General features: G+C 34.9%; 1 protein-coding gene across 2 annotated transcripts; it reads right to left on the reverse strand.

Annotated features, from left to right (window-relative positions):
- Positions 1 to 10,235: 10,235 nt before the first annotated feature.
- LOC126588681 (uncharacterized) lies at positions 10,236 to 13,202 on the reverse strand. Of its 2 annotated transcripts, none has more exons than XM_050253790.1 (3): positions 12,549 to 13,202; positions 11,873 to 12,181; positions 10,236 to 11,394 (listed from the first exon to the last, which is right to left on the reverse strand). In XM_050253790.1, the coding sequence occupies exons 1-3, from the start codon at positions 12,915 to 12,917 to the stop codon at positions 10,741 to 10,743; spliced, it is 1,332 nt and encodes a 443-aa protein (XP_050109747.1). In that variant the 5' UTR covers positions 12,918 to 13,202; the 3' UTR covers positions 10,236 to 10,740. The 2 variants fall into 2 exon arrangements, with proteins under 2 accessions (XP_050109747.1, XP_050109748.1); XM_050253791.1 differs by having other exon boundaries at positions 11,873 to 12,178; positions 12,549 to 13,201.
- Positions 13,203 to 13,972: the final 770 nt, after the last annotated feature.

The following is a 13,972-nucleotide window of genomic DNA, read 5'->3' on the forward strand; positions in this document are numbered from 1 at the left end:
CCTTCACAAAAGTTGTTCCTTATCGTCTCTTCTATAACATATCCAAAAACCACGAGAATCTAATCTATCTGCTGATTTGAAGAGGAAGGGGAAGTGGTGAAGGAATGAAGAGAACAAGAGGGAGGAAATGAAATTGAAACAATAAAAAAATGAGGAAATGGTAACATATTGCTTATCATTTACATTAAAATATTATGTTGTTAATATTATGATTATACTACTCTTGTCATTAATCAATTTGATTTATGTTGAAGTTTGCAAGCTTGTTAGATATAGTGTGAGTATTGATATCTATGTGAACATGACATATACATATGCATTGCAAAGTTAGAAAAAGAGTTGTGTTGTGTTAGGTGCTCACTTGTGTAAAGTGTTTAAGTTGTGAGGATATTCAAGGGCTGAAATTTGCCTTGAATAATAATGAACCGTGTATATGTCAAGCCTAGGATGCAGGGCTTGAGTATACAAATTGGTTGATTATAAAAAAAAAATGAAATCTTGTATATGTCAGGCTTAGGGTGCATGGCTTGAATATACATTTGGACGTCAGGGGAATTGCCTATTTAATAGAGTGGAAATTGAGAGTTTAATTACAAAAATTGGGTTAAGGGATGAACGGGAGTTGACTCATAATCTAACGTACTCAGAGCCAAGTGATATAAGCATGGTATGGGACATATAGGCTTGGGTGCCTTAGGTATGTGTTGACAGGATTAGAAGAGGGTGAGTACATTCATGCATCACATTACATACATTTTATGTATTTTCAAGAGCTACTCATTTCAATTATTATTTTAGTTGGTACTTTTGTTATGAATTAATTTTGTTTACTAATATTTGTTACAATTTAATTATTATTTTGTTAGTAGTTTTTGTTGTGAATTAATTTGTGCACTATAGTTATTCCGATGCGTATTATAAAAAAATTTATGTAAGATTTTGTTGATGAATGGTGTAATTGTTATTATTTTATTTTATTTTCCACCAAATCTTGGTTGCAGAATTTATTTCTATAGCTAAGATATGCTCACACCCTAACTCATGGATAGTCTTTATTCGCAGGTCGGGGCGTAACAAATTTTGAACCTCATTTCAATCTTGCTCAGACTCTTACCCTGAAAAAATCTGAAGTTATAATTACACATAATAACAACCTATCAATCTAACAACAAGTAATGTTTAAGAAAAATAATAAAAGAATGGATAGAATGGATTTATGTGGTATGTTTGGGTTTTTTTTTTTTTTGGTGAAAAAAAATAAAAACCTCCCAATCTAACAACAACTAATCATTAAAAAATCTACTGGTAGCTAGCTACCATCCTTATATTCTGTAAAAAAAAAAAAAGGAATACTTTGGATGCGGTCCCTAACTATCAATATTCTTTGATTGAAACCTTGTTAGTTTTTAGTTTTTGATTGAGGTCCCTGACATTAATGTAATAATGTAAGTTACTATATTTTTTAAATTAAAAATTAAAAATTGAAATTTATAATTGTTTATATTAATGAGATTTTAAATAAAACCCATAATTTATGGGATTAAAAATAATAAAATATAAATTATACTCTCTATTATATTGTGTGTGTGTGTGTGTACATATATGTATGGGTACATTAACCAAAATTAACAAAAAAAGTTATTGTACCAAAACATGGATACATTCTCAAATCAATGAAAAAGAATGTACCCATATAAGTTTAAACATGGGTTAAAAAATTTGAATGGATTTTATATTAAAAAGGGTACATTTTACATATAACAAATTGATATATATGAGAATGGGTACATTGATGATTAAAAAAATTGAAAAATTATATGAATGGGTACATTTAAGATTAAAAAATTGAGAATCTTTATATATATATATAACTAATAGGTACAAACTTAATTTAATTTAATTTTTTATTATTTTGAAAATGTTTGAATTGAAAATTAATTAGAAGTTTAATAGAGGTGTGAGTATTAAACCCTAAATTAATTACTAATTTTTATATTAAAAAATTATAATATAAACATGTAAATTCATTATCACATTAATGCTAGGGACTTGAATCAAAATTTGAGAACTAATAAGGTCTTAGTCAATGAACAGTAAGAACTAACGACCGGATACTAATTTTTCCAAAAAAAAAAAAATATGGAATACTTTGTTAAATCAACAAGGGCATATACTGCAGTTTTTTTGCAGTAAGCATGTTCATTTTTTCATTTTTTTCAGCCACATGCAACAAACATAAAACATGCAACATATAGGCGCATGCAGCAACTCGAGTAGAATTAAGAAAAAACAAAAAAATTATATACATCATTCCTACTAAAGAAATTGAATTTAAAACTTACCACCATTTGCTCCGATGCATTATCAACCCAACTCTTTTTCTTATCACGTCGACGGTGCACCATATAAAAAATCTGAATAAGATCATGCTTTCGAACATATTTTTTCTCCTAACATTATAATGCATCAAATAAGTAATGAACACAATTACACCAACAATAAAACCACAATACAAACTACAAAAAAGACAAAGAGGAGATGCAGAGGAATTATCTGAGGATGTTTGGTTGGCGGTGTGAGTCACATGTGGCCGGTGACCGTCCCCCCTTCCCCTGGGGCCAAAATGCAGAAATAGCTTAAGGGCTAAGGCACTAATCTATAGATTCAATTATTAAACACTGGATTGGTCGATTCCAATCTGAAGTGGTACTATGAAGTGTGTATTTTTTGTTTCAAATTAAAGTACCCAAACCCACTTATGACTTAACATTTTACTCAAAACTTAATTTGCCCAAACCCACCTATGACTTAGCATTTTACTCAAAACAAACTAAGTGAAGTGGGTATTCTGCTTATCTGTGAACTACAGCCTAATACATGTACAAAAGTAAAGTACAACATACAATCACTTCTTGTTTATGTTGATGCATAAAACCGGAAGGTCTAACCAGAAGGTCTTGGAACAACGTAAATCCGACCGTGAATCTGCAAAAAAGTAAAGAACACAAGATGTATCGTGATTCACCCCAATGTTTGGGCTACGTCCAGACTGATGTTGATATTGTTTCACTCTGAATGATGAATATACAAGAAGGCTAGAGGCAGTGTGCTCTCTAGCCTATTTTCTGTGTTTGCCCTCTCTGAGTTGTTTTCTATCTTCCCATGGCCTAAACTTTGACCTCTCTTAATGAGGAGAGTGAGGAGTCCTTTTATAGAATAAGGGCTCCTCACTTATTACATATTTGCCCCTTCATTTATTACATAATTACATTTGAGTTTCTAGAGTATTTATACGAGGTCTAAATACGGAGACTCTAAATATAGTACAAACAGTTTATATTTCAACAAACTAAATAAGATTAAGCAATTTACTTACAAAATCAGCTATGTGTCGTGCGAAGCTCTTTGTGCCACTAGTGTGATTAATCTTTTGCTTCTTGCGATTTATAACATTCAGTTTAACCCTAATTTGTTATTAACAAAGTAACACATGTTTATATATCATATGATTAATATGGAGTTAGGATTAAACGACAAATATTCTTACACTTATTCTAAGCCTTTAGATCAATTCACATCTAATGGCCTTAAATGATTGTCGAACAAACTGAACCTTTGATTTGGAAACTACACCTCTGATCCATGGATAAAAGGGTCACCGCCCTCTCTAATTTCTACAACTCTATATGTAAAGTTCTTTTTATCCATGGATATAAGGGTCACCGCCCTTTCTGATTTCCGTAACCCATTATTGTTTTTTTTAGAGAAATAGTACTTACTTTTTTTTTTTTTTTTTTTGCATTGTTATCCTAGTAATCAACCAAAGCCTTTCATTAGACCGGGTCTACACGGTTATCTCCACACATGAAATGTTCTGGCATGCCAATGGAGTGTAGTACTTTTCTTTTAATGTGCCCTTGTAATTTCTCCACCTTGGGGCCACTTTATTCAACACTTTAAGGCGAATAATAGGAATACTAAGAATATCTTCCGGTCACCAATCAGAAGTATTCTGCAACAAAAAGTAGTGTTATAATAGGTTTTTGCACTAATTAAAGTAGTGTTACTTGCATTGTATGATCCTCCACACTTCCTCGATGGTATTATCTTTATTGTAAGCACGTGCCAATCCTGAGGCTTGAGTGGAAGCAAGTGTGAAGTTTTTGCCAAGCTACCTAAGAATCTGGATAACTTGGCATCCTTGGGCATGAGGCATAATCCATTTTTTGTGAACTCAATGTACTCCTTACCTAATTTGCCCCAAGTAGGCTTATCGTAACCACGACCCTTTTTCTCTTTAACTTGACCTGCAGAATTAGTGCATATAAAGTACACATAATAATTTGTCCAAAAAAGTACACAGAATAAGAACAATAAGGAACTTAACATAAATAAGTTCACAAACTCTATGGAAACACATCGATTTCATCATATGCTTCTATATTGTCGTTTGAGCTATAATCCTCATTCAAATTAGAATGCTCCTCATCGGGCCTCATCTAAATAGTTAAATACCCAATCATAAAGTACCAAAAAGTTTCATTATGATTCAATTCCATTTTAAAATACAAAAAGTAATTATGATTCAATTCTATTTTTAATTTACATTTGTCTACTTTTACATCACATGGTTAAGGGTTTATTCCGCCACAATATACATCGTTGGTAAATCTGTTAGAGAAAATAATAACCGTTACCAACTCCTCAAAACCTTAATTGGCAAAAATAGACTGATTAAAAAACACTAAACTAAAACAGTGCACACAATTACAAAATAGAACAAAACAAAACAAAAGTTAATCTAAAACTATCAATGAATTTTCTGGAAAAAAAAAAACCCTAAATTAACAACTCAAGAACATACCTTTGAAAATTGTGAGCCAACTACACATTTAAAATCACACCAGTAATTCTACAGCCTTTGAATTGAAAACCAAACCCTAAGTCAGTTAAATCAATTCATCAATAGAAAAATATGAATCATACAAAAGGAGAAACGATAAGAGTAGATTAAAAAGAAAAAAAAAATGAATTTTGCTTACCATGGAACGTTCATAGTTGGATGAAGTAGAAAATAAGGACGACTGGGAGAAAACGAGGCTGGGAGAAAACGAGAGAAATAGAGATGGCATGAATAGGGAAAGAGAAGAAACTGGAAAAAAAAAAATTAAAGGGATAAATGTCAATTAGTTTAGGATTAATTCATTGAAAACTTAAGACTGGGAATTGAAGTTTTAACAAAACTCTCCCTCCCTTTGTAATTCCACAGCCGGCAATTCTTAAAAAAAAATCCAAAATTAAGCTCCCCATCCAGCTAAATAATTTTGGCACAAAAAAAATTTAATTCAAACAAATAATATTAGGCGCAAAATACTTAAAAATTAGGGAAAATTACACAAAACTACCTCAACTATGGGTCGAACGACACTATCATACCTCATCTTTTAAAAATGACAATGTCATACCTCATCTTACGAATTTGTGCCAATGACAGACCTCTGTCAGTTTTTCTATTAATTTCTCTGTTAAATGTTGACGTGGCTAAAGACGGGACCCACCCACTAATCCAATTGGATTAAAAAATAATAAAATATATTTTTAATGATTAAATATTCAAAAATAAAAAAACTAAACAAATAAAAAATGCCTAGGGATGCGGACCTTCCTTTCTTCCACCTGCATCAACCCTTTTCTCTCTCTCTCTCTTCTCTTTATCTTATCATGCATCTCTCTCACACTCTAACTTCCTCTTCTCTCTGCAACCACAGGCGTCGAGGTCAGCGTCCACCAACTCGCCATCTTTCTCCTTCCCACGGGGTCCCAGGTGTAATCGTGCACGAGTTGGCGCAAGGAGGCGGCGAGGTTAGAAGCTTGGGGTGGAGACAATGGGTCGCGGCGAAATGCAAGGAAGGAAATAAGGGTTTGGGATAGGGAGTTGAAAGATAGGCTTGGGAGGTGGAAAGAAAGGGAGAGGGAAGTGGGGATTTTGGAGGAGGAGAGCAGCGGAGAGAGGGAGGAGAAGAAGGGTCTGAAGGCGAAGATAGTGGATAAGAAAGGTGGGAAGGAGATGAGGGTTTTGACGTCCGAAAGGAGGAGGAAATCGAGAGGTCGAGAGCAAAGCCAAATCAATGGGGATGATTACGACGGACTAACGATGGTCAAATATGCTGTGAATGGGGATAGGTGTGGGGTCGACGGCGAATCAAACGGAGGAGAGAGGTAGGAGGAGAAACTGGGTGGATAGAAGGTAGGAGGCTGATGGGTGTGTAGGAGGGGAAGGGGATCTGGGTGTGGGTTTGGTATTTTTTTATTTTTTATTTTTTGGTGTGGGATCTGGGTATGGGCTTGGTTTTTTGGTTTCTTCAGGGGGGTGGTGAAGATGGAAGAAGAGAGGCGGCGGTGGGGTGGTGAATGAAGGTTGGGTATGGAGGGACTAGGGGAAGGATAGGTCGGGTTGGGAGGTGGTGGTGAAGGAAAGACGAGTGCGAGTGGGGAGAGGGATGGATGAGGGAGACCGCATCCTAGAGAGAGGAGAAAGAGAATAGAGAGAGGGTGGTGGAGGAAGGTTGGAGGGACGGGGAAAGGTTTGGTGGTTGTCGAAGAGAAGAAGAAAAAGGGTTGGTGCGGGTGAAGGAAGGGGAAGGCCGGATCCCTTAGGCCACTTTTTAGTTTTTTAATTTTTGAATATTTTATTATTAAAAATATATTTAATTATTTTTTAATCCAGTTGGATTAGTGAGTGGGCCTTGTCTCTAGCCACGTCAGCACTTAATAGAAAAATTGATAGAGGTCTGACATTTGAATAAATTCATAAGATGAGGTATGACATTGTCACTTTTAAAAAATGATATATGATAGTGTCATTCGACCCATAGTAGAGGTAGTTTTGTGTAATTATAATAAAAACATCAAGGGAGGATAATATCCCACCTATTTTTCTAAAATGACGGCTGGAAATTTTTGATGAATTTTTTTGGCAGCAATCTTCCCACCCAATCCCTTTTTAATATTGGATGCTATTTTAAATGCACCTAATACTACTAATAGGGGCAATTAATATTTTTGCCTCTAAAAACTCATTAATAGATGCGATTCTTTAAATCTGCCCCTAATAATTCATTTTCCTGTAGTGTGTTTACTAAGATCTGCACCAAATAAGGCTAAAAAGCTCACAAGTATTGATCATTAACCAAATTAAACTCATCAACCTTTGATCTGACAGTGTTTTGTTAGAATCTTCATGCTGTGCTACTACTTATTATTCACTTTATCTTTTTTGCAGAAAAAAGTTTGCATTGTATTTCTCATGAATCCTTTCAATTGAAGTACGAAAAAAAAGCAACTGTTTTTAGATACTATCATCCTACTGCAATTTCATCTTTCATACCTTAATCTTCCTTTCAAGTTTGTTAATGACACCATTTCTTTCCAGATGGGATTCAAATCATTGGCGTATACTTGTTTTACAATCCTTGCTCCTGACATTGCTTTTGGACCAACCCCAATGAAAACATCACCAGTCAACAGCAAAGAAATATAACCACATGAAAGTAAACAACCCAAAATCTCTCTTTTACTAAGGAACAAAACCTTCTCTAGTGTCAGGGATTGAATGGGTTCAACCTGGCCTTTTGTTTAAACTCACATTACTACCTTCAGAACCATATAACTGCCCTTTTGGGAATCTTTTGTGTTTTGTTCTCAATCATGCTGCTCCTTGATGTTACTTTTCTCATGAATTTTTCGCAGGATTGTTGAATTGAACTTCTTCTACAAATCAATCTCTTAAACACTTTCCTAATTATTATTGGCATTATGTCTTTGTTTGGTTGTTATGAAAGATCTCGTTTCACTTGCAAAGGTTAAGATGGTATATCATGTTGGTTTTAAAAATTAAAAAATAGATAAAAAAATTAAGCTATTTAGCATTGAATTCTTTACTCCATCCAATACCCTCTGCCCTATATATTTAATTATTTATACCTTGATGAATTCTAAATAATTAGAAAGGTATTGCAATGATAGTGGTTGTTGCTGGAATTGAAAGTGATTAAAAAAATTTCCGAAAATATCACTTTACTTTTTGAACTTTAATTTTCTTTAATTAAAACCTATCATACTTTCTTTTTAATAAAAATCCAATAACTAAACTCCGACGCAACAATTTCCTCAATTAAGTTTGATTTCGCATAATTTTGTATTTTTGGATGCCAAAATATACCTTGAAAATTTATGTTGGATTAAAAATAAAATTTAATGTCACAATTTCATTACATATTAGTGATGAAATGATATGATACTAGGGTTTTTGGGTGAAATGGTCCTCACACCTTGTGGGACCCAAAAATGACTCCTCCACTAAATAAGCCACTAGCACACCAAACATGAGGAGTAGAGCTACAAATCAAGTAACGTAATACGCACTCCATGGAACATGGAGAAATAGAAGGAAAGTGGGACTTGGAGCCCAAGACTTGAATGCCTATAAAAGGCCAAGAATCCCACCAGCCTAGGGGAAAAAGGGAAGTATCTGATAGCTTTACAATGTCTTGCAATTATTTTGAACAAAGATTGACTTGGGCGTCGGAGTGTTTTCTTGCAGGACCCCCGCTCTTATTGATGGCAAACGAAGTTGGTGTTCTGGACTTGATTACAATATTACTTGTTGGAGGATTAGAGGATCCGAGTTTTTCTGCTCCAACAGTTGGCGCCGTCTGTGGGAATTCGTACAAAAGTCGTATCAAGAAGTCATGGTCTCCACCTAAGCCATAATGGGGGCACGGGCCAAAACCCTAAATAATGGGTGTGCAGACTAGGCATGATCGGCAAGGGAGACGCACTTTTAGACTTCTGTGCTGCAGCTGCTGCTTTCGTCAGTTCGACAAGATGGGATAGAAGTTTATATAATATATACATATATGTATAGCCTGTCAGCCAACCTCCTTAGTCAAGTTTCGTCAGTCCTCGTTCGTAAATCATATGTCAATCCTCGTTCGTAAATCATGGGTTCGTAAATCATATGTCAGTCCTTGTTTGCAAATCCTCGTTCATAAATTCGCGTTCGTAAATCACGGGTTCGTAAATCATATGTCAGTCCTTGTTCGTAAATCACATGTAAATCCTCGTTCGTAAATCATATGTCAGTCCTTATTCGTAAATCTTTGTTCGTAAATCATATGTAAATCCTTGTTCGTAAATCATATGTCAATCCTCGTTCGTAAATCATACTCAGTCCTCGTTCGTAAATCATGTGTCGGTAAATCATAAGATGTCAGCCCTTACTCGTAAATTATATGAAGATATGACAGGGCGAAGAAAGCTAGTTGAGCACATGTCCCCTCGCTCTCACAAGCTATGGAGGAAGATTGTTTGGGGACGCCTCTGGCGAGGGATTTGGCGAACGTAAGCATGAGGATTGCGGTCAATGCATCTGTGGAAAACACGCCTGAAGAGAAAAGAGAAGCCCAAAAGATCAGACAGTCAAGGATGATGCTTGATAAGCAACTTGTCCTTGAGGAATTGCACGAAGAAACCATTTGAGGAATTGCATGAAGAAACCATTCTATTGGGGCAACAAGTACTCAAAAGATGAGAAGGACGAGACCTAAAGCATTCAATTCTAGCTTGGGAAAACAATTGCACAAAGAGACAATAAGTTCTTACCAAGTCATCAAATATAACATGTGTTCAAGGTTTCAAAGCAAGGAAAACAATCAAAGTTCACTCTGGCTGCAACAAATGTAATGAAATTGCCTAACAATTATTCAGCAAGCACCTAAGGGTTGTTAGCAAAGGAAATCCATTTAATTCAACAACAACAAAGTTGCCCAACAGATAAGAGTTTCTATCTTACACATGCTCATTAGTAATATTAATGTTGTTCAAATTTCAATTACTCTGGGGGCATGTTATTACTATATAAATTGGTGATCGAAGATCATGAGACCGTAGGTTGAAGACCTAGACCGAATAAGAGCCGAAGGCTCAAGACCGAAGGTCGAAGACCAATATGACCGTGGCCGAAGGCCAAACTCATGGTCGAAGACCATATGATCATAGCCAAAGGCTAAACTAATGATGAAATCTCAAGTTGAATGAATTTTTGCAAAGAAACATTTTTCCTCTACAAACTCTAAACGATATGTGTTTGCAAAGAAAAAAGGGGGCAATGTGGGAGCCAAAAATGACTCCTCCACTAAATAAGCCACTAGCACACCAAACATGAGGAGTGGAGCTACAATCAAGTAACGTAATACCCACTCCATGGAACATGGAGAAATAGAAGGAAAGTGGGACTTGAAGCCCAAGACTTTAATGCCTATAAAAGGCCAAGAATCCCACCAGCCTAGGGGAAAAAGGGAAGTATCTAATAGCTTTACAATGTCTTGCAATTATTTTGAACAAAGACTGACTTGAGCGTTAGAGTGTTTTCTTGCAGGTCCCCCGCTCTCATTGATGGCAAGCGAAGTTGGTGTTCTGGACTTCTCACATGATTACAATATTTACTTGTTGGAGGATTAGAGGATCCAAGTTTTTATGCTCCAACACACCTATAGGAAGACCATTGCGACAAAGCTAATCTCGCCTAATTTTTTTCTATTTCACTTTAAAAAAAATTACATCACAAAAAAAAAAAAAAAAAAAAAAAATATATATATATATATATATATATATATATATATATATAATTAGAACCCAATGTGATGATCAAATTAAAGAATCAACTTTAATTTGTCATTGTCAGTGAATTGTTTGAGTGTCTCTTGGTAGCAACCCTCCAATGATGAATTTCTTCTTGTCAATCTTGTTTGTTAAACCATGATGTCCAACACTTGTACACCAAAGAGGCACACTGAAGAGCCACACCAAAGTACATAAAATGGCACAAATCTTACCATAAAACATCAAACCCCACAAAACCATGAGCAGGAAACACAAACTCACAATCGATCTGTAACAAACTTTTTTGTACTTGTTCTTCTCAATCCTGGTAACATCTTGGTCTTGTTGTCCTTGCCCTTCTTTTGAAGCATTTTTATTTGCTTCAAACAATTTGTGTTTATCAGAATTAGACCTTGAATTGGCCTTCGAACTAGTACTAGTTGAAGTTGATCGAAATTTGACGGACAAGTACCTCAAATTGGCTTTAAAATTACAAGACGAGCTTGATCGAAAAGATTTGATCCTCTTGGACAAATACCTGATGCTTGAATTGGATGTTTGCGATATCGAACTTGATGAAGAGTTTATAGAAGATGAAGTGAAGATAGAACAATTAGTTAAAGAAGAAGCAGTGTCAGACATCACTTTTGGGTCATCTTCCTTGGAATTGTACTTTGAACTCTCATTTCTTCCAAGTTTCTTTCCCTTCTTTCTTTTTTGAATCTTCTTGGCCTGTCAATATTAATAAATTGTTCGTAAGAATTAACAATATCTTAGAACAAATTAAGATTATAGATTTGAAAGGCTTATTACTTAAAGTGTCCTAAATGATTCTAAGTATCACTTAAACTTTTGCGATTGAATCACTTTCTTACCTCATAGACTTTCACTTTTGATTATGAGATATTCAGCATGTCGCCATTATGTTATCTATATTATTGATATCATAATAATATCACAAAGCAGTTAACAATCAATGCACAAAGATGACGAACTAGGGCAATGTGAGATACGTAATAAAAGTCCAGGAAAAGAGTGATGCACTCAAAACCACGAAGTTTTGAAAAGAATAAAGTTAAAAAGTTGGAAAGAAACCAAAACCAGAAAATTGAAAAGAAATGACAAAAAAACTAGGAATTAAAGAAGAAACCAAAACAATAATACTACAAATTTAGAAGAAAAAGATAGACTAAAATGAATATAAACTCACCAAGGATGTATCGAACAAAATCGCCTTCAAAACATTCGATAATTTATTTCGGCCTTTACTTCTCCAATATTGACTGTCACGTTTGTCATTATTTTCTTCATTACATAGCAATGGTGAAGCCATTGGTGACACTTTCGGGAAAACCACACTTCCCTTTTCTTCCATGCCAATGTATGACCTTTTCTTGGAGATCACTTTCGGCACATCTCCCTCCGACCAATCTCGATTAGAAGTTGAGGTAATTGAACTCTCATTTGTTGTGTTAGCAAAATTCGTTTCAAATTTTCTTTCATGGATCTTCTTAACCTGCTAATGTTTACATATACATGCATACATGCAAAATTAAGAATAATGGTAACATGAGCTAACAACATTCCCCTTCCAGAAAATTAACGCAAAAAAGAAAAGTTCAAATCAAAATACAAAGTAAGAAAATTGGATTCTCATCTCACTAATGTAAATGTGGTTTTTTTTGGTAATAGAAAAGGGAGGGGGAAGAATTCGAATTCGAAACATTTTCCAATGTGAAATAGAATGAGCAAATAGGGTTGGGTGTTTCAGAAGAATAATTGGGAAAAACTTATTGCAATATTTAAGTTTGATATAGCCACAAAATTTTGGCAAAACACATGCATGCCATTATTAACTGGAAATTGAAAAAGAGAAAGCAACCAACCAGTTTTGTTTTGACCAAAACTGCCTTTAAAACTTGAGAAAATCCACATCGTCCTTTCTCTTCTTGTTGAGTACAGTGACATTTTTCATCATCTCCTTCATTATTTGATGTTGCCAACGACGACGATAAAGACATTGGTACCACCTTAGGAAACACCCCACGTTCCTTATCATCTATAGCCATGTATGTGAAAACATTCTTAGGAAGTCGTCCTAGTTCCAAAACAGTCACATCAGACGATCGAAAGCATGGGAAGAAATTGGTTATTTTATTTTTCTTCTTCTTGGTCTTCACTTGGGTCGTTGTCGAATATCTATTGGCACTTGTTGTACTTGGGGGACAAAGCGGGCTGTGGTTTTTGCGATGCATGGCTTCATTGACATGAACTTTCAGGAAAGGTAGTTTGTCAGCCGAGAAAGTTGGGATTCAAGAATCCAAGAAAACGAGGGTGAGAGGGAACAAGGTGAGTGTCATTTTGGTGTCGAAAATAATTATCTGCAACATGTGTTTGTGGTTTGTATTTGTAACTTGTAAGAAATTTTCAATGGTAAGCCATATTGTTCGCGCTTAGTTTGTTCCTTTTAAGTCCAAATTTATTTTTAAAAAAAATTGAATGCAAAGTGTTCTATTTTTTGACAAATATGGATATGGTGGTTTTCTGTTTTAGGGTTTTTAGATGCGAATCAACCAATATTGTCCAACGAGTTTTCATTTGTTTTGTTTTATATCTAAAACAACTTCATTTGGTTGAAACTTGAATGGTAGAGAGTGTTTACCTCAATTCAACTGCTGGTCTCCACCTTTCAGAACATTAGGTCTCATTTTGGACAAAACGAGAAAAAACCGAATCATTGTTTACTTAGTACAACAACTTAATTTGGTACTCCAAGGGAAACGTTCAATGTAAAACTTCACATTTATATTTGATGGTCTATGTGGTAATTTGACATGTCTTTTATTTTCTTCCCCAACCGAAACGTTGAATCAATAATTTATTTTATTAAATTAATATCACCTTGATATGTGAAAAGTTGAAGCATCACTTTGAATTTTTTTTTTTACCAAACCAAATATATGAATTGACGTCACATTTTGTTTACAGAAACTTTGATGCCAAAGTCACATGATGCCGATCCACATTAGATTATGATGTTTTGGTTGGAGCAATTTGGCAACGCTTAAATTGGGAGGTTAACAAAAATTAGTAAGGTTAACTCTTGATGAGTTCGGGATTATGAAGCTAGATGATTGATAATGAAATTTAAGAGCTCACCCTAAAAAATGGGTTAAGCCCACTGCAGTGGTACTCGACCATTTCATATAGACCATGACTGAGCCCTAAAAGTCTTGGGTTCTTAAATCTACCACCGCCCCTTTATTAAATGGGCCAAACATGTAATCACAACATATAAGCTACTTCTCCA

The sequence above is a fragment of the Malus sylvestris genome, chromosome 11 (assembly GCF_916048215.2).
Source record: "Malus sylvestris chromosome 11, drMalSylv7.2, whole genome shotgun sequence".
Taxonomy (NCBI): domain Eukaryota; kingdom Viridiplantae; phylum Streptophyta; class Magnoliopsida; order Rosales; family Rosaceae; genus Malus; species Malus sylvestris.

Coding starts and splice junctions, on each gene's coding strand:
- LOC126588681 (XM_050253790.1), bottom strand. CDS start 12,917: ATGCATCGCAAAAACCACAGCCCGCTTTGTCCCCCAAGTACAACAAGT. Junction 12,182..12,548: donor TTTTGGTCAAAACAAAACTG/GTTGGTTGCTTT, acceptor TGTAAACATTAG/CAGGTTAAGAAGATCCATGA. Junction 11,395..11,872: donor TTTTGTTCGATACATCCTTG/GTGAGTTTATAT, acceptor TAATATTGACAG/GCCAAGAAGATTCAAAAAAG.